Genomic DNA, 20449 nt, shown 5'->3' on the forward strand with positions numbered 1-20449 from the left:
GTGCTTTAGGAGAGAGACAAATTTCACTTTGGGAAAAGCAGCAGTTTTTGCATGAGCTGCATTATGGAGAACTGCACGTCTTGAAACTGAAGCGAACAGGGGAGATTCCCTGAATTCAACTGGAAACCATGCTACTCTCATAATAATCACATTTCTGGTTAAAATTGCAGATGAGCATCTCTCAGGTGCAAAGAGATCATTTGCTTCTATGCCTTTGTCTCAGCAAAGCAGGGCTCCTTCTTGCCTGCCACTGTATTCCAGCCAGCACAACTCGCGGCCGAGGAAAAGCGCTCGCTGCTTTGCCAGGACAGCATTCTTTCAAATGACTAGCTCTTTCCTCTGGAGTTATTAATGTGTCAAATATCATAGGCTCAGATTGTCTAATATGGGAAAATCTACTAGAAGGAGAGAAAAATAAAGGAAACTTCCAGGGAAATTGATTGAAGGGAAATAAGATATTTGACCCGATTTAGTGGAACAAAATACTGTCAATAATAGAAACTATTTTAAATTCCTTAGCTGGACACACTGTTCTTCAGTAATAAGCTTTGTTTGTTTTGTTTTTACCACCGTGGAATATCTATTATAAGAACAAGGTTTTAGAATTTTTCTCTCTCTCGTGCCAAGTGTCATCATTTGTGTTTTAAGGGATTTGTGAGCACAGCTTAGTTTCAGCAAACACAGATTTTATGAAACAAGAACTGTGGGATGCTTTGGGAAGCTTTGACCACGATCCACTAGAATTAAATCCTGTGACAATGCGAGTGGGACTCCCACCCTTACATTCACATCTCACAGACGTTTGCACTGCCCATAGTCAGCAGCACAAAGAAAAGCAGGCAGTCTCTCCCAGGTGCTTTTGTGGCTGCTCTGAAATGCCTTCAATGCTGCTCCTTCCCCACCCCACAGATATCTCAGCCAAGGAGCAGAGATATGACTCCAGTGATCAGCCACTCACCAAGAAACAGGCTTCAGCTCGTAGGGAGCATCAAAAGAAACAAACAGAACCAATATTACAGATATTGTTGGAATGGATTGAAAATAACAACCAGGTCTGCGAACACCAAAACTCTCCAGGGGCAATTCACTGCGTGCCTTGTTGTTATGGCTGCACACGAAGGGCCAAGTTAACTGCAGGACTCTTCGTGGCTGAGATTTCACCCCCTTGCGTGACAGCAGCTGTTTGCAGCTCTGTGATGGCTGCTCTGATCTCAGACGTGCTGTGGTGATGATGACAATACTGTATTTTGGCAGCAAAGGACTGCAACTGAGAGGCACTTTGCTCTAATTGTATTCCCAGTACTTTCAGAGATTAAGACTCATGCTCAGGCTCAGATTTGAGGTCAGCAAGGAGCAACGGTCGGAAGAGATTTTTCTCACCCTTCCAGCACCACACCTCCAAGACAGCAGCTTCTTTCTCCCTACCTAAGTGATAGCCTGTTACAATCATCAGAGGGCTCTCAGATGCCTTTGCCTCCTCAGAGGCTTCAGAACAAATCAACAGGCAAAAGGATAAGACCTCTGCGAGCTGCTGAATGCGCAGCATGTCTGGATCGAGGTCCATTTTGAGGCATAACTGATCATTTAACAACGTAGCACCTCTGTGTTCCTCCCACACAGCTGCCTGGGGAGGAACTTGCTCCGGATGGCTCTTTGAACCTGTGAAATCCCCTCCTAAAACCTGTCAAGTGCTGAACGTGACACAGATGAGGCAGAACCAAATCGCCCCCTAGAAAAGCAGATACTTCACAGTTGTTGCCTCATTGCAGCTAATGATCTGCTGACACCGGTGGGAGTTTTTAGCCGGGATCAGCTTCTGCTGAGGAGAGCACTCAGATGTTCTGTTGGTAGCAACAGCGCTCTCCAGGGAACCCCACTGCTGGGGAAACAGCAGTTCTCTATCCTAAAGCTGCTACTTACTGAGGCTTTCCCGGTGAGACATCATTAACAGCTACCAGACAGAAGAGATCTTCCAGGGGAGGCCGTGGGGAGAAGGGCTCCCACGCGGCCATGTCAAAAAAACAAAACGCAAACAGTGGAGAAAAAGAGAATCCCAGCAGCACAGAAAGGGGGAAACTGGGATGCAAGGAGGAAACGCCTCGGAGCCCCAGCGTGCTCCTGCTATACCACGGTGTGTCAGGCTGCCTGAGCCAATCTGAGCACTGCGACATGAGCAGGCTGTGAGAAACTTCGACTGCCATCTCTGGTGTGATTCAGTCTGTGTCAGCAGTGCTGGCTGAGCCAACCCATGGTTTTAACCATCTTCCAGAACTGGGCTGCCATCAAGAAGCGCTACTTAAACGCAAAAGCCCCGTAAACATGTAACACACTCTCAATGGAAGAGGCTTACTTCTCCAGATCACTTCACACTCTATTTCCATGAGTTCAGAAAAATGCATCTCTCATACATGCTTTCTTATTTGCCTAACTATCATTGGTTACGATCAATTTAGTTATAATAAACTTATTATTTAATTATAAGAAAGCTATAAATAGGCCACTTGACTAGTATCTTCACCTTTGGCTTTTTTATGCCTCTAGGACTCATCTAAGTAAGCACATCTCAGCATGAATGCCTAGACATCTTAAACAAGCTGGTGCAAATAGTCATTGCACAGGCAAATTAGGTGTGCATGTATGCTTCAGAAAATGTGATCTTGTTCTGTAAACCATGACTGGATTTCTGCTTGAATGCTCATCAGTGATGGGCACAAATACAGTGTATTTGCGGAAGGGTCTTAGAACTGCTCAGCTCACTCTTTGTGAAAGTGGTGTTTGGTTTTCTGGTAGGAGGATTGGAATTACTGGGTGTCGTTGGTGAGTTCACGCACAACCCAGGGACCATCCATCTGGACCCGTGCTATTTGTCTGCACGGCTCGCCTACCTGTCACACCCACAGTTTCCCCACCTGAGTAGGTCCCTGTTACAAGAAAAACATTTTCACTTGGAAAAGAAACCAAGGAAGAAACCAGGTGATCCTTTCCTGCGATTCCTTTCCTACCACAGAATGTGCAGTTTACTGAATGTTTCCTCTAGCACATGGACCTTTGTTTCAGCAGGGACACACCTGGGGCCGCTACCATTTCAGTCATTTGGTCACATAGAGAATCCCGTCTCCCCTGGAGGCAGCTGGTAGTTACTCTCACTGCTCTTCACTCCCATCACAGTGCCCAAAAACTCTGCTTTGATGGTAAAACACTGATAGTTGGCATTCTCTCATAAAAATTGCCAGGAGAATGTACATACCCATCATTATCTCCTTAGCTTTCTTTTTAAAATTAATTTCTACTGTTTTTTTTGTTTGTTTGTTTTTTGTTTTTGTTTTTGTTTTTTTTCCAATGATTCGTTAGTAATAGCTGGACTTGATTTTCCATCCAAAGTTGTCTCCTCTCCTGTTATAAGTAGCTGTTATTTAAGCGAGCCTGCCCTCAATAAACAAACAAAATGCACATGGGAAACTCTTCAATGACTTTAACATGATTTAAGGCAAGACAGGTTCTGCTAAAGGGGTGAGTCATACAGCAAAGGAAGAGAAAAACTGTTCATTTTATATTTGTGAAATCCCCAAACCTCAGAAAAGACACCATTTACCAACAAAAAGCATCACAGGATGCATGTAAACCAGCAGAGTGGGTGGAGCCCTTCCAGAAATGACTGATCCTGGGGGCACCTTGCTGGAGGCCTCTCTTTCTCAGGATGTTTTAACAAGTGGGAGGTGCAGGTTTCTCAGCTTACACACTTATAGAAAATGCCCCTAGAAATCAAAACTGTGAGTTTTCTTCTGTCTCTCAGGGGAATACCAGAATAGCCTGGGCTTTCCCTGCTTCAACTGCAGCCTAACGAGCAGCACACACCCCAGCAGCATTATTGCCCAGAAAAGACAACCACCAGGATGGGCCCAAGCCTCTAAACCCAACCTGCACTCCATTTCATCTGTGCTCCCATCACAGAGCCGGGACCCAACCCAGGTCTGGATTCCAAGCCTCCACCACCAGCTTGCAGATAACAAGTTCTGGCTGCACCTTCACTCTACAGACCACTCCTGCACAAACAGCACGATGCAAACACGCCTGCTGCTTCCCAGCAGATCTCAGGGTACTTACAGCACTCGATGGGGTTTGATGCTGCCTGCAGAGAGATGATGCGGCCGCTGGACTCAGGGATGTGCACGCGGAAGACAAGCCGGACGCGGGTGTTCTTCCTGCCGATGTCCGTCTCACCCTTACGCAGCTCGATGTCCGCGTTCCTCAGCTTCAGAATCCCCGCACAGTCAATGCTGCCAAACACACAGGCCATTTAGAGCGGGCACCACACAGTAGAAAAGAAAACTCTTCTCCGCTCCCATTCGCCAAAGCACAAAGGGAGGCTGACAGGAGCAGGAGGGGGCAATGAGGGGATGAGGACAGCTGTACCCAGCGCTGCTGCTTAACACTGTGCGCTTATGTGCAGGCTGATTTCTATCGAGCCCTGTGTAGCACAGCAAACTTGTCTGCTTACAGCAGAGCCCAGGCAAGAGGAAGTGCCAATACAGAGTTGCAGGACCTGAGTTCTTCAGCTCAGAGGGTGCAGTGAGTGCAGGTATCAACAGGCACTGCCAACGTGTTTTTGTATCCATTTGAAAAATAGCACACATTCCATATGAATGAAAATCACATTTTGGGAGGATAAATCCAACTCAGTTTCCTACCCCCTCACCACTGCTTATATGCAGGGGTTTATTATTCCAGGGTTACTTGTTAGGAAGAGACAGTCATGTTCCATTTAGCACTTGGCTGCTTAAATTTGAAATGCAGGCTTTTATTTACTTCTTTGGATGCAGAGGGAAGGAGAGGCTTAGAGGAAAGGGAGAAATTAGGTATATACTCTATTAAAAAGAAGATATATAAAGAAAGAATGCGGATTTTGCAATGACGCAGGGGGGCTTAAAAACAAAGCCTCTCTGCCAAGTTTGTCAGTATCCTCTGAAGGATGGAGACACAGCCCTTCCCTCTGCAGAGCAATCACTCTCATGCAGTCTGGCACACATTCAAGCCCAAAGTTTCAGACTGGTGCCCACTTCATCCCTCTGCCTCCATAAAACTGCAAGGAATAATACAGAAAAGATGTGCCTGTACTTGCTTTTCTGGTAACCTATTACAACAGGAGAGTGCAATTTCATGGCCAGAGCACTTGGCTGAGCTCAGGAGAGATGTTTTCTATTCCATTAACTGTTGTAAAAATGAAATGCATGCTTTTCTTCCGCTGTCTACTGCTCCTTGTTCGCATCCCCATGGCATAAGGACTTGAGATCTGAGTCTCATTTTCCTCACGCCACACCGAACCATTCTGACTTTGGATACAACAGGCAATTACCAGGCTGCAGCAACTGGGGCAAATAGCAAAAACATCTGCATGCTTAGCTGATGAATGATAACCCCGTTACCAGCTTTCTCCCAGGTACCCGTACCTGTCTGCTCAAACTTTTGTAGAAAGGGCCTTACATTCATTATCATCCAAATGCTTTGGAAAGGGGAGTCTTTCCAGGACAGACATCTTTATCCATTCAAGTTCCTGCTTTCCACGGGAGGAAGAACTTAACATCCACAACTTTGCTAATAAAAAGAAATATGCTTACGTTGCTTTCATGTTGTTTTTGGGTTCCAGTGGGATCTCTAAAACTTTGGTGTTGCCAATAATTTTTTCATAGCTGGTGGTGGTGACAGTTTTTCCTGTAATGCGATGGACTTGATAGAAAGCATGAGGTTTGAGTATCCGTTCATCTGCTGTCCCGATGAAGATCTGAAGACCCAATGGTTTGTTCTCCATGTAACCGTGAAGCTGGCAAGACATTCAGAATCAGTTGTCAAACACAGAGCTTGGAATACCCTCATTTCAGCAGAGGTACTGAGATGCTCACAGATATGGAGATCAGGAAGTAAGCCTCTCCAAAAGTAATGCCCCCTATTTATTTCCATGGAAACTACCACAAATACAGATAGTGCAATAACACTGCTTGATAGAGCAAATTCTCAGCTACAAAACACTGTATTTTCCAACTTGGTCGTCATCATTAGCTGTGCATTTTTGCCAGTGATGAACAGGAGCCCGCAAGCTGCACTCATAAAAATCCGCATGGCCATCAGGAGTGCGGGTTGTCTTTCAACATCACTGCTGCTGAAATGCACCACCCACTGCCTCACTGTGCTCACATACACTGTTTGCTCACAGACAGACAAACACTGTATTTTCTGCCCACCATCTTCTTCCCCTAGGGAGGATGTTCTCTGTTAATATCTACTTTTCCACCCTACAAAGCTCTCGGTCTGCAAAATTCTTTAATAGCCTTAAAAATATGTATGTTCTTGTTCTTCCAAACACACTCACGTGGGGTTGATTCCCTGCTCACTGAAATTCATCCTTCCCCCAGTTGCTGGGGAAGGATGTTGCCTTCAGCCACTCTTTTTGCCTTCCACTAAATCCTATCTGTACAGACAGAGATGGTCTTTTTGTTTTGTGACACAGTGAGGACTTGGCTGAATTAGATGTAAGAGGGCAAGAACCCTCTACAGTTCAAAGACATAAAGAAACTCTTCTATAATAAATAACATGTTCCTAAACAGTATTTGCTTCAAGAGAAGTAAGAAAGCCAGAATTTCTTTGTAGGCCAGAAGACAAAGAAATATCTTCTTCTTCATTAACATTCAAAATTACAAATCAAATCATCCTAAATTTCTCACATAACCAAAAATGAAAAACAGACATTTATCTACCACATGGCTAGTGATCTAGCTGAAAGGGAACGTTATAGCCTGAGACACACCAAATTTGTTTTCAATTATTCCATCCACATACAAAAGCTTGATGAAGCTGTGCAAAGCAAACAGAACTAGTAGAACACACAAAAAAGGAAGATTAAGCTAATGGTAATTACGGCAAACCTTTCTTTTTTCTCCTTTTTTTTTTTCCTTTTTCTCTTCTCAGCAGTCAGCAGGAGGTATCTTTGCACAGAAGGACTAATCCCCCCCGGAAGGGGACCACATGCAGCATCAACATAATCCTGGCAACCTTCCTCCAGAATGGCAAATGTAAAGCGACACTCGCTCTGCTAAGCTATCATTACTCACATAGCACATATTTGCAAGGCACACAAAGATGATGTCCGTGCCCCAGAGACCTTACAACCTAAAGCTCCATTGAAGCCAACAGACTTAAGCACGGGTCATGCATGGAAGAACCTCAGAACCCAGCCCAGACGCAGCTCAGACATCTACAATAACTCACTCACACAAGCACTCTGCTACGTTGTTAAGAGGGAATTTAGGGTCTGAGGCTCTGCGCCAACGTGCCAATTGGCAGCCAGGCAGAGGAGGAGCAGAGCTGGGCTCCAAGCACAAGAGCTGTTGGTACTGGAGGAGCAACACTGTCTAGAATGTGCTAAATATGATGGCAGCCGTGAGGAGGTTCAGAAAGAGACAGAGTGAGGCAAAAAGAAGACAACAGAGGTCTGGACAACAGGTCTACTGGGAACAGAACTGAGTGTGCAAATCATCCCCTGCTTACCCATGGTGAGGCCCACTAAGCCCAGGTCCTCCGGGAGCAACACTGAAATGCAGCCTAAGCACAGTTCTTTCAAAATCCAGGATTTCCTGGCCTTCAGCAAAAAGCCATTGTATGACAAAAAGCCATCTTGTCTTTACAAGGGGAGAGGGAGAAAGAGAAGAGAGGAGGTTTTTTTAAGTGCTGTTCCTGACAGCACAATTTGTGGACCCAGCAAGGACGACGAGAGGTGCTTTGGGCTGGAGAGTGGCTGCAGTGACAGCAATGCAGCATTTGCTCCACCTATGAACTTGCCGAGCAAAACCCAGAGTTATCACTGGGAGACTGGAACAGAGGAAAACAGGTAACAAATTACAAAGGAAAATTTGCCCCAGGTGAGGGCCGGCAGTAGCAGCTATAGCAGAACTGCCCCATACACAGGTTTTAATACTGACCACCTTGAAAATTAATTGTAAAGGGTGGTTTTGCTCATGTACAGAGCACATTCCCAAGGTAAAACTATTCCTGGTCTTCTAATAGCATACACACATGTAGGTGTTCACCCATACAAATGCATACACGCTTAAAAAAAGAGGAGTCAATTGTCTGCTCATATGGCAAAGTTTGTGTCACCTGAGGGTCGAGAGCAGTAAAACACATCATAAAAGACCTCGTCCTTCACAGGACCAGATTTTAAATAAACAGTTTCATCAGTGGAAGAAAGTAAAGTAATTAGTTGGTAATTTACGGCACCACGGGAATGCTTTGGGATGACATCACTGTAAATCAAAATAGCATTATATAAATCAAATACAATGAAAAAAAGATATATAAAAGTGTTCTGCAACCTAATTTAAAAATGATGCTCTTATCTTGAGCAAACTGCTTATATTTTACATTTTAAAGGATTACACAGGGGATCATTTAGCACAAGCATTTCCATCTGCCACTCTTACACCAAGAATACACCAGGATGACTTAGGAACAAAACGGGATGGACAGCTCACAGAACTGCTGTAGGCACATGAAAGTCAGAGTTTTACACCAAGATTTGCCACTAACTTGCTGCATTGCTTTGGTTGTGCCATATAATCTCTCTCCATCCATAACAGGGCAATGCGGATGCTAAACCTTCTTCACAGGGACAGGAAGGAACTGGTATTTTGTGCTGCCCTTTTCATACACAGAAATGCATTGTGAACTAGAATGAAAGAAGACGTTGAAGTTTTGTTTCAGGTACAGTTCTCCTCAAAATTGAGCTGGATGAGACTGTCAGCCTGCACAGACACTCACCTCTGTGCTAGGCACCTACCTCACAATTTAGCAGAAAGCTGACATTTCTTTGAGGGCACAAAGGGGGCAAAAGAGGCTCTCAAAGAACCCTATGGAGAAGTGAAGTTTCTTAATAGTAACTCTGAAGTTCATTTTTCCTCCCTTAACAACAACCAAGCTCCTCTAACGCCTCAGGATTTTCTAGTCCCACTCCTCTGCTAATCCCTCAGAAGGGCAGAGCACAGCTGGCAGAGCTGCAGCTGCCCAAGGGCAGGGCGCAATGCTGTGCTGCTCAGCTGGAGTGGGAGCACAGCAGGGATGAGGGCAGAGGAGCAGCCCTGCACCAAGGTGCTGTCCTACTGCCTTTCTCACTTCTTGCAGTGATGGAAAAAAAGAAAAAAAAAAAAGAAAAAAAGATCTGGATTTCAGTTTCGAGAGAGTGAGAATTAAGAAAGATTTATGAATAGAGAACTCTGGAAGGAAATATGTTTGTGTATTATAAGGTGAGCTATTCACAATAAAACTCCCCCAAACTGTATACAGATCGAGCTGGAAAAAAACCAACTCCTTTGAGTCACATTTGCCACAAGGGGAAGGAGAAGCCAGACATGATGTGTACCTTTCCATACTCTATTTTGGGATTTTAAGATCCTATTTCTTTCAGTTGAAAGATTTTTCTTAAACTTTACTTTTGCATAACTCTTATAATATTAACATGGCCAGACACGGGCTGGTCTGTGACCTGAGGAAATGCAAAGCACTTCGGCGGATAAACAAATAACATCATCCAGAAAACAAGGAGACTTTTCTTGTTCGGTTTTCACTGTTACGATTGGATTTCTAAACAAAATGGAAATTTGTGGTATGATTAAAATCATCAGCTCACCTCTGCATAAACAAAATTCCTTCACTCTGCACTCCATCCATAGATCAATAGCAGTCAGACTTGGGAGAAGGGGCAGTAATTGCCATTTTCAGAATGGCACATGCAACTCCACATGCAAAACACAAGCAGATGTGCCATCAGCAGCTGTGGATGGGCAGCCCAGTCACCGACTCAAACACAATTCCTGAGGCAGTGCCAGCAGCTGCAGCCACTGAGACCACGCATTGGGCACATGAGAGAAGGCATTATTTTTCCTGAATTATTCTGAATTATTTTCTGGATGTATTTCTGAATTATTTCAGAACTCGGATCTTATAAACAGAAGAGGCAGACCTGAATACGTAACGCTCACAGAGCAAGTTTGAAATCTAAGTCTAAATCAGTCCCTAACTCAGTATGTTCAGATGAATCAAACCCTGCAGCTGCACAGTCTGCATAACCTCTGGCTGCAGTGATTTAAAAACACAGGTTCACTTCTGCAGCGCTGTGTAAATAGCAAATCTCTTTGCAAAGCAAAGCCTGCAGCACTGCCTGGTTACGCTATCTGGGAACGGAGTGACACATTGACAGCACCAGAAAGGTGAATTCCTTAAAGATTCTCTAGGTGGCCAGCCACAGGTACAACATATGCACACAAAGAGGGAATTCAGAGAAACCTTTCGAACTCAGATTTTTGAATATTGCATGTATTTACTTGAATTTAAATATTACTGCAGTTTATATAAAACTATTATCAGGAAGTAGGAAGAGCAGATAGGGAGATGACTGTTCTTAAACAGGGACTTCAAAGCAGCGAGGAGCAGTGACATGCCAGTCCCTACAGGCAGTAAGCACAGTGAGAACTCATCCCTGCCACGCTGTGCCACGCTGTGCCTCTCACCAGCTACAAGATCTTGGTTTCTGCTAGCAGTGAAAGTTTCTGCATTTGCTTTTTTCATTCTTCAGGACTTCAAGTTGCACGTCTACAAGCCAAATACCTGGTCTGCAAGCAAACAGCAATGGGCTTTGCCAGACAGCAGCAGGAGCACCTGCAAGTCTTAAAGGCACCTCTGGAGAGCCCTTTGAGGACCTGTGTGATGCAGGCTGCGTGTTACAGACACCGATGGCCTTTAAGAGTAGAAGGGAATAATTTGTTTCCCACTCATCCACACAGAGCTTTGCTTGTCAAGAATTGAGGCCTTTCTCCCCTGAGAGATATAAAGCTACACATCTTTAAAGATGATTTTGCACATCTTCCTGTCTAGACAACGCAAGCTACTGCCAGGAGGAGAGTATAAAACGGGGGAATAAGGACATCGAGCCTAGCAAATTAATTTGTTTGAAATAAATCAGCTCTTCTGCTTGTTTCAGCTCAGTCTATTAACGGCTGCGTTCTACTTGCTATCTCCTGGTGGAAGTCATTTCAGCTTCCCACTGAAAGGGGTGTGCATGTGTGTGGCCGTGGTGATTCAGAGGGGCCACCATCAGGCGTTGGTGGAAAATGGGAAAACAGAGCTCAACCGGCAGCGCTTAATTAGAAGCAAATAGAAAGCCGCGTGAGAAATCGCTTCCTCCTACTGCTTCCCTTTTCCTGCTGTACACGAGGAGATAAGAAAGCACTCACAGGATCGCCCCTTGGTGCACACAGGGCAGCATGCAGGCTCAGCACCAGCTGCCTGAGGAAGGAGCCCCACTCCCCCAGCTCCCACCTTCCTCCTGAAGCAGCCAGAGGTTGCAGAGCTGAGCCTGTGCCCTGAGGGCTCTGACACCAGAAATTATTTCCCGCTCACACTACATCTGCCTGGAGGCTGCTTTCCACGCCAGCACCTTAGGACAATATGCAGCAGAGCAGAGGAAGATGTGCTTGTCCGAACGGACCCTGCTTGCCACAGCTCTTCTGCAGTGCCTGCTCAGTTCGTTTCCTGGTTGAAGGAACTTTGTGTTTTGGATTTGATCATTAATTCCCATCATTAATACTCTCCGGCTGCAACACTTCCAAGGATTTTTTAGGGGAGCCTTTATTCAACAATATTCTGACCAGGATGGAAAAGTGTATTGTCTCAGGGAGAGCACCATACCAATAGCTGTCAGTAATTAACAGAAGACCTCCTCCAGACACCATACCACGTAGTGGCTTGCTCGTCTGCTTTCACTGGAGCTGACACTGAGCAATGAAGTTGAAACTTGTCACGTTTCTGTTCAATTTGATGTACTTGGGACACAGCAAAAGAACAGAAATCATAAGGAAATTTCCAAGGACTGAATCTCATTTGTGCTGCTCCTCACCATAAATGACAACCAGGCTCCCAGTATCTAACTGGGCTTATTAGTTCTTCCCAGGATTTAAAATAGAGGTCCACGGCAGAAAAGACAGGAGGAAGCAAATGAAGGCCAAAGCAGGCTTTAGTTCCTCGCTGCCTCGACACAGGTCATTCTGTAACACAGGCAGGTTGTTGCTTCTCTGCACCTCAGCTTTGCTACCCCTCACTCAGCACATCACCTCTTCATGAGGGACAGAATCCCTTTCACTGGGACAAACAGACTCAGCTTAATGTCTTTAAGCAACAGAGAATGTAGTTCATGTTCTGGTCAATTTTCGCAGTAGCTAATCATCCTCACTGTCATCGAGTAGCTCTTTTTGCGTTACTGTTTGCAAATGCACAAGTCAGCTTTTCGTCCAATTTTGGCTTATTAAGTACCGTATTTGATATTCCCTATTATTCATTCCAGTTCTGTATCTTAACAGAAGCCAATTTCAGGCTCATCCGCGTTTTCCTACCTCACCTCTGAATTATCTAGACCTTTCATTTCCTCAGTGGCTCCAGTGCATTCTCAGATAGATCCCAAGGCAGTCATGCTACCAGTATACACCAGAACAGTGTGAGGGTACCGACTCATCTGGCCTTGCATTTGATGAGATATTCATGTTGAAGAGAGTTTCCCAGACTTATCTAAAACCAAGGTCTGCATTCTCAGAACTGCACATCAATCCCCGCAATAGCACATGTAACCACAGTAAATGGATGCACAACCCGACAGCTCAGCGCTCGTACAATCACCACAGTTGTGCAAACAAGCTCAGTAATCCTGCAGGTAAATTAGGCATGAAACACACAGACGATTTGTCAAACACGGTGATTTGGGGCAGAATCCTCAAGGTCCAACAGCAGCCAGGAGCCTGTGCAAGGCTTGCCTTTGCTACAAGAAGGAAGTAAAGGGGACGAGAGCACACAGAAGCATGGCACAGCACAAGCCAGCCTTGCTGCACACGCCCAGCACAGCCTGCAGAGGCCAAATTCTACGGAAGTGCAAGCACCAGCACCCAGCTTCATCCCAGAGCTCCAACTTCCCCTTCCCTGAGCAGGGGGACAGGCAGAGAAGGCCAAACTCAGCTACCTCCATGTGCCCCCAGCACAGAATCCATCCAGCCCCGCTTGTGGGAGGATAAATTACGATAGCAAGCTGTGATTTGGCTTTGAGTTTCCATCAAAGGCTCTGGTTTCACTAATAAGCAAAACAATTAGTTGACTGTTGGAAGTCACACACATTTACAAGCCAGAGCCCCATGGGAAGCCTAAGCTAGAAAACAAAGTCTTCTTTGACTTGAAAACCACAAAAACACATAGGGCAAAATTCAAATATAAAAAGAAAGTGAACATACGTTTGTCATTGTAAAGCAGCTCCTGTGTGTTCCATTAACAACTCCACAATTACCGCTTCTTTTCAATAAATAAATAAAGAAAGAGGCAGTGAAAGTCACCACAGTTTTAAAAGTGACCACCCAGGGGAAGGCGGGCTGTGCTGCTGTGCCACTGCCGTGCTGGGCCAGCACTGCTGCACCTGGGCAGCACCACGGCACCAAGCTCAGTGCTCCAGAATGCCCTTCATTCTGCTGCTACCATCAAACCCACACTGAAGATGTCGTTGTGGCAATGGGATGGAAGCTCATACCAGGTTATCCCTCCCCTTGGCTTCTGAAACGAGGCTGACATGGACACCCCTTGCCTGTTTGCCCGGCTGGAGGCTCCTGGGTCTCAGTCAGAGAAACCGCCAACAGCTTTGGATGTTCTCTGTGCCGAGAACAGAGGAGGCTGAGGACCCGATCAGCTTTAAACAACTACAGCTCCCAGGTGATTTCAGGGCATTGGCAGCAGGCAGGGGCTCTGGTGTCAGACCGCCTGAGGTTCCTTCTGCTCCAAGGAGGAAATGGGGGAACGAGGTGGCCCAGGTGCTCCAGCCTGAAGCACAGACCCCGTGCAATTTTCTCTCTCTCAGCCATCCTGCTCAGTTTAACCGACTGCCTTCAACTCAACCCTAACCCCAGCACTTAGCAGCAGGGCAAGCAGTCGCAGGGAGCTTGCCTGCGTGCCCACAAGGGGTGAGGGCCCCAAGGAGGCAGAAGAAAGCCGCCTGGGGAACGTGTGCGATGTCGCTGGGGTCTGCAGCACAGCAGGGCCCAAGTGTGGGGCTGCCACTTCCTGGTGAGCACCAAAACCACTGCAATGCTGCTACAAGGCAAGGGCATGCTCCCATCCCATCCTCTGATGCTGCCCTCACAGATAAACCACCAGCTGCTCTCCGCAAAGGTTCCCGGTGCCCCTGAACACTGCATAGGTCCAGGCCATGCCGACCGTGGCCATGGCTGTCCGTACGGGTCAGGCTGTGCGCCATGAACCAGCTGCTGCCTTTATAAATCAGAGCCCCAGCAAAAGCACGATCGGATACTTCTGCAAACTGCAGTCTCAGATTGTGCTGAATCGACTGAACTATCTGACACAAGCAATGCAAAACGACAGCTTTGTAGATGAAAAACTTAATAACGTGGGGAGAGTATGAGAAACTAAATGAGAGATGCAAAGAAGTTGCTGACTGCTTCTGTGCTCGTTTTCATTCAGAAGGGTTTGAGCCTTTTGTAAAGATAAATTAGAGAAGCAGTCTATCAGGGGAAGGCTTTGCTAAGATGGCAATAAAAAACAATGTCAGAGTTAGGCACACTCCTTTGAGAAAATTACTACAAATTACTGTGCTGAAGAGCTTCCCCATGGACTGCTTACAGCAAGCTAAGTCCAAAACACATGGGCAACTGGGGAAAAAAAACTTAGAAACAAGTTTCTCAAACAGATTCTCAACAAAATAGTCTCTCTCAGCATCTCTATGACCATGGCAGATGCACAATGGAAACTGACGCCCTCTGTCACTACTCTCAATTGCTGTAGGTGAACGCGGCAGTAAAGCACACATTTATCTATCTGACCACCTACAAGGACCTCAGTGTTTCAGAACACAACTATTTCTAATGAAGCAAGCACAGACCCAACTATCCAGAGCGCGTGGATAATGACCTGCACGAATCAACTGCTCATCTTCCTTTAAAGCTTTTCCTTCCCCTTTCTCTTTCTCTTGCCTAGAAGGAAGGACAAGGGCTCTACTTGGAACTCCCCAAAATATCACACAATTACATATAACTTCAATTCAATTGTGAAAAAGTCTGCCTTCATGCAAAGCAATGGGACAAAAACAGAACTGCAGAGCTTTCTAAATTTTTATGGCTTTTAAGGGACCAGAGACTCTTCTTGACCACAGGGTAAAGCTCATTCATACCCAGCCTTTCCTATCAAATAGGTTATTTCTTTTCATCTCCATCTCTGCTGAAGAATTGAAAATCTGTCTCCCTGAAGCACAGAGGTTCTTACTGGCACATTTTCCCATGTGCAAAGGAAAAAAAAACACCTATTTGGTACTTTGGTGCATGCGTGCAAACTACGTGCTTTGTCCCTGCTACTCCGGATTTCCTTGCTGTTCTCAGTGATCTGACATCCAGGGGAACACTTAGACCAGCAAAATGTTGGCATTCAACTTACATCTCTAAAAGGCTCAAGTTTCACTTTAGTTGACAGCAAGCTGTAGTTTCCTTCATAGTGATTCAGAACTGAACTGGGAGCCTTCACTTCTCCATGTCTCTAGATGATCTCTGAAGTTAGATGTTGTGAACATTATATGGGATTAATGCCTTCTCTCTTCCTTCCCCAGGTAAACAAAGCAAATGGCCTCTTCTGCCTGGCCCATCTAAATTGTCATTTTGATTAATCGAACTCTTCTCCCGCCAAAGTTGGAGTGCACAACTGGTGCAGAGCACAAACTCTCAGGGCTAGATATGTGAAGAGGAGGAAGCAGCATCAGAAAGATAAACCACAAGATAAGGCCTGGAGGATGTGAGATCTGCTGCTTTGTATCTTCAGAGCGCCCAAAAGAAGAAACTTGCATGCAAAATTAGTTTTCAAAAAATAAATATTGCAGACCAAGACCAAATTGTGAAAACTAGCCTGCATTTCTTCCTCCAGAAGGCTCAGTGGCATAATGAGCCACACAAAAGGTTTATTTAACAGGAAATTAGAAAAAATATATATTTTAGAAAAATTAATCAAAATAGATGAGTAGCAGTTTATCAAAAGCGGTGTAAAATGCAGCAACACGAATGGGATGGATGGCCACTCTGCCTATGAATACCACCGTGGTGGGGCTCAGGGACCCAGGGTAAGTTTGGCTTCTCAGTGTTTAAGTCCAAAAGTTTAAGAGACAGTGCTGGGCTCAAGAAGGTTGGCACGGAGGGGCCTGAGTGCTCAAAAAAAAAACCCCAACCAACCTGAGAGTGGTTGGTGTGCTCAATAATGACACCTCAAAAGCGTGGCCAAGCCCCAACGCCAGGTCTAAAGGCCACAACAGTGCAGCCCTGTCATCCCCAGGCAAGCACTGCATTTCTGCAACGGGGCTGAAAGCAGACACAACTGGTTGAAAAGTCATGTAACCCAATTTCCTTGCAATCGGTTGCCTGAAACTCATATGCACTTTGCACAGTGCTAGAAATCTCTTCTGTTTCATTTCGTCTGTGGCTGTAATATCAGAATCTGACTGGAACACAAAGTTAAAATGCACTGAGGGGGAAGAAGGAAAAAAGCCTTGAAGCCAAATAACTTACAACATGAAAGCTTTGGATTTTACTAGCCTTCATGAGTTTCAGATGTCATAAACTGTACAGGTGCAACTATCTCAGTGCTCTGTACCCATATGAACTCTGTTACATTCAAGTGAACAGAGATCCAACAAATACTTCCAGGTTTATAATAAACCTTCATAAAGAAACTGTCCATATTTCCCCCATATGCAGGCACAGCTGTGCGGAGGCACATCTGCTTGGGAGACTTTAACAGGGATCTTTGATTTCACAGTTTAAGATCCTTAAGCTCGAAGACAAATTATGATAAAACTAGGAATATCAGTTCCTGTCTCCAACAGAAAATATAAATCCCTCTTTGATTAATATTGGTTACAGGAAGGAAACAAAACACTTGTATTTACCCATGTGACAAGAAAGTCATTCACTGCAATAAACATCCAGAGGTTAGGAACATCTTGGAAAGGTACATGATACTGCTTGTAAGCAACTGAGAAATGACCGAGCTCTGACTGCATGTACAGTTCACACATCCACGGAGCTGCCAGCACACCACGGTGGGTTATGAGCTTGTCAGATTTATAAATTAAAAAGAATCTTGTCTGTTAAGTTATGGCAAACTTGATGGTGATGTGGTGATTGCTATTTATTATCACGCTGTACCCTTAAGTATCCAGTTTACATACACAAGCCCAGCTCAACCAAAGTAAACACATTCATTGATTTAACAATTTATGGCTTGATTTTAAAAGGGGCTGAGCCTGCAGGGTAATATTTAACATATCTTTGAAGTCAAGCACAAATCAACCCTGTGAAATTACTAGTATTAATCACATGCTTAGAACTGAGCAGAAACATCAGCATTTTCCTGGCCTGGGCTTCCTGTAGCAAGTCATGAGTGCAATGGGAACAGCTGTAGAATGCACCCCAACTTTGCTTATTGAAAACTGTAGCTGTGGCTGAGCCAGACAGGTGCCATGCAGTTACCAGCAGTATCACACCAATACGTTGCAACCCTGACCAAAAGCCTTGCTTTCCTTCAGGATACTACCTGAAATGAGCAGGAAATGAGTGAAAAGCCTGATGTGGCCCCAAACAGCTACAGTCCAGCTACTCAGCCATTTCTTTACCACAGACTTTGTGCAGTGAAGAAGCCCTTCCATGGATCAGCTGCAGGCCAAATTTGGTTACCCTCATCCCTATCAGCCTGGATTTGGTTTGCTGATTTCAGCAGCATGAATTCCCTTCTCACAAGCACAGGTAGGACCAGAACCAGAGTTTTTAATAGCACTACAAGCAAAATCTCAGAGATAGAAAATTTTGTGCCTGGACAGAAATCAGCCCAATTCAGCAGGGAGCTCCTGCTTAAACTCATTCATCCTTTCTCTGTAGAGTTACAAAGCTGATCAACACATCCTTTCTACAGCCACAGCCTTCAAGAGGGCAAACATTTTCTTCAGCTCATCCCCACTGCTATGTAATTCTGATGCCCTCCTATCTCCTTATCACACCACAATTACATCTAGTACCATTTCCTATTGGTGTCACATATCCAGGACAAAAAGGAGGTAGCAAGTTACCTATAGTTTTGCTCATCATCTATGGTAAGTTATGTATAAAGCAGGCGCTAGACTGAAAATAACATAATGAGTGCTTGAATCACACACAGGTGAGGTCCTCTGACCTGCATTTCATGGGAACTCGTTCTGCAGGAACCCAGGGCATCAAGGCTCTGAAACGTTCATCCACAGTGCTGCAAATCTAACACAGTCTGCTATTGATTTCAAATCTCAGCTTGGTTGGTCTCTGAGCCTGAAAGCCAGGCATGATATCTTTACATCTTGAGCATCTCAAAACACCCTAACCAACAGAGAGACTGTTTTCAAGGTGAAATGAGCTCAGTTGGAATTTAGGTCATCTAGACATCTTATGACAGAGCTGGATCACAGGAATTCAACATTTAGCCCAGAAAAAAGTACCAAATATTTTTGTTCAGTTTCTGAGTTTTCATAAGCCAGTTCAAACCAACTTCTCAAACTTCCTCACCACCTTCCAACTTCAGACATCTCATACACATCCACAACCACACACAGAGCCACAAGCTCCCTGTTTCCGGGTCAGCCCCCGGCACAACTTTCCACCGTAAGCCAGCCCATTTTTCCCCATGCATTTCCTCTCCAGTCCTTACCTGGACCACAGGATGGCCTCCAGTCGGGGCCTTCACAGCCCCTCGGCTCCCCTCCGTCTCGTAGTGCGCGCGGTGGTGGGGCTTGGGCTGCACCTCGATGCGCAGCTCGTAGGAGCCAGACTGGCTGGAGAGCGGCCACTCGAGGGGCGGCAGAGACTGGACGGGCAAGCTGGGCACAAGAGACAGGCAAGCTGAAGCTTCCAGCACTTTACTTCTCAAAGCCCTGATACATTTGCCCACTAAAGACCCCACCAGGGCTGCAGTTATGCAAACTAATGTGAATTTTTTGCATGGCGCAGAACCAGTGAATCACTTCAACAACGTTTCTTCCAAACCCATATCTTTCATCCCTTGCAGTCATAGGAATTGGACTCCCATTAACCTTTGCTGTCCCTAAGCACATAGCTCTGCTTTACAGCAGGATCTGCCCTAAGGATCACAGTGCATGGGGATAGGGCATTATACCATCGGAGAACCCACAACCACGAGAAGCGTTACATACCTGCAGATAGGTATTGCTGGCATCAGCTGCTTTGTCCAGGACGGAGGAACCAACAGAATCGATTCTGGCGCTGAGTTTCTCCTGTCCTCCTGCTCGCAGGGCCCGTGGAAGTCAACAGTCTGAAAGACGTGGCACGGAATGCTGTTTTTGTGGGAAGGCATTGATGAAGGGTCAGGGCTGGTTTTCCAAATTTTGGTGGGAACACCACAGGAAGGATCTGTAGGAAGGCTGTTCATAGCATCCATGGAAAGAGGAGCGCTGGACAACTGCGTGTAAGTAAGCGTAGAGCTGTCTTCCCTCAGGGGGATGCGCGGAGAGGACTGTGGAGAGGGGGTCCTTGACTGTCGTGGAGAGGTGGAAGGCTGCTGAGTGCAAGAGTACCTCCGTTTTGCACCTGGTGATGAAGACCTTGAGTTGGGACGTGGTGATGGTGAATGTTGTCCCAAGCAGGTTTCCTCCGTGATGCTTGTTCGTGGTGACATTATTGGAGAGGTTCTAGGAGAATAATGAGTATGGATGTTTTGAAACTGCGGACAAAGGTCATCACTAGGACCATTATTTGGTGAAACACATGGTGATGTGCAAGGAGATAAATTTGTCTCTGAAATGAAACTTGCAGAAGAGCCGCTACTAGCTGGGCTCAGACACAGTGGTTCTCTGTAGCCCTCAAAGCCAGGGACGGGCAGGGTAACCCTTGGGCTAGTGGTAGCTGAGTTTGACTGATGTTCTACCAAAAGAACATCGGTGTCTCTGCTGCGGAAGGGACCCCCTGAATTAATCAGTTCAGGATATGAAGTAATTTCAATCCTAGGACTCGGAGCAGAGGACCCTGCGGCGCTCGCAGGGTGTGTAGGTGCTGTCCCTATGCTATCTGGCTGTCCATATCTGCCCATGGGATCTGCAGAAAGGCTAGGAAAAGGCAGGGGGCATGGCTTGAGGCCACAGTCCAGGACATCATGAGCGTATGCAACTCCAGAGGGTGGGCTGTTGGTTTTATGTGGAGTCGGTTCTTCTGGAAAAAGAAGGGTCTCTTTAAGACTATAAATATTATTACAGAAGCTGAGCAATCGCGGATTAAAAATATGCATATTTATATACTGCTTGTGATCAGATATTAGGTAAATATTTGTTTAATTATTTTTAACTGCAATTAA

At 45.6% G+C, this 20449-nt stretch overlaps 1 protein-coding gene across 5 annotated transcripts in view; it reads right to left on the bottom strand.

The window, feature by feature from the left end:
- NFATC2 (nuclear factor of activated T cells 2) overlaps positions 1–20449 on the bottom strand; it is an 88263-nt gene that overhangs the window by 53016 nt on the left and 14798 nt on the right. For 2 of the 5 annotated variants that reach the window (XM_042834462.1, XM_042834463.1), the window contains exons 2-5: positions 19296–19790; positions 18794–18962; positions 5616–5818; positions 4105–4277 (exon numbers count right to left, since the gene is read on the bottom strand). In XM_042834462.1, coding sequence (XP_042690396.1) covers positions 4105–4277; positions 5616–5818; positions 18794–18962; positions 19296–19777 — 1027 coding nt within the window. In that variant the 5' untranslated portion in view covers positions 19778–19790. Of the gene's footprint in view, positions 1–4104; positions 4278–5615; positions 5819–18793; positions 18963–19295; positions 20308–20449 lie in introns of all 5 variants that reach the window. The other 3 variants (XM_042834458.1, XM_042834460.1, XM_042834459.1) reach the window with 2 other exon arrangements.

The sequence above is a fragment of the Centrocercus urophasianus genome, unplaced genomic scaffold, assembly GCF_019232065.1.
Source record: "Centrocercus urophasianus isolate 14NV4802_14NV808 unplaced genomic scaffold, USGS_Curo_1.0 seq_46, whole genome shotgun sequence".
Classification (NCBI taxonomy): domain Eukaryota; kingdom Metazoa; phylum Chordata; class Aves; order Galliformes; family Phasianidae; genus Centrocercus; species Centrocercus urophasianus.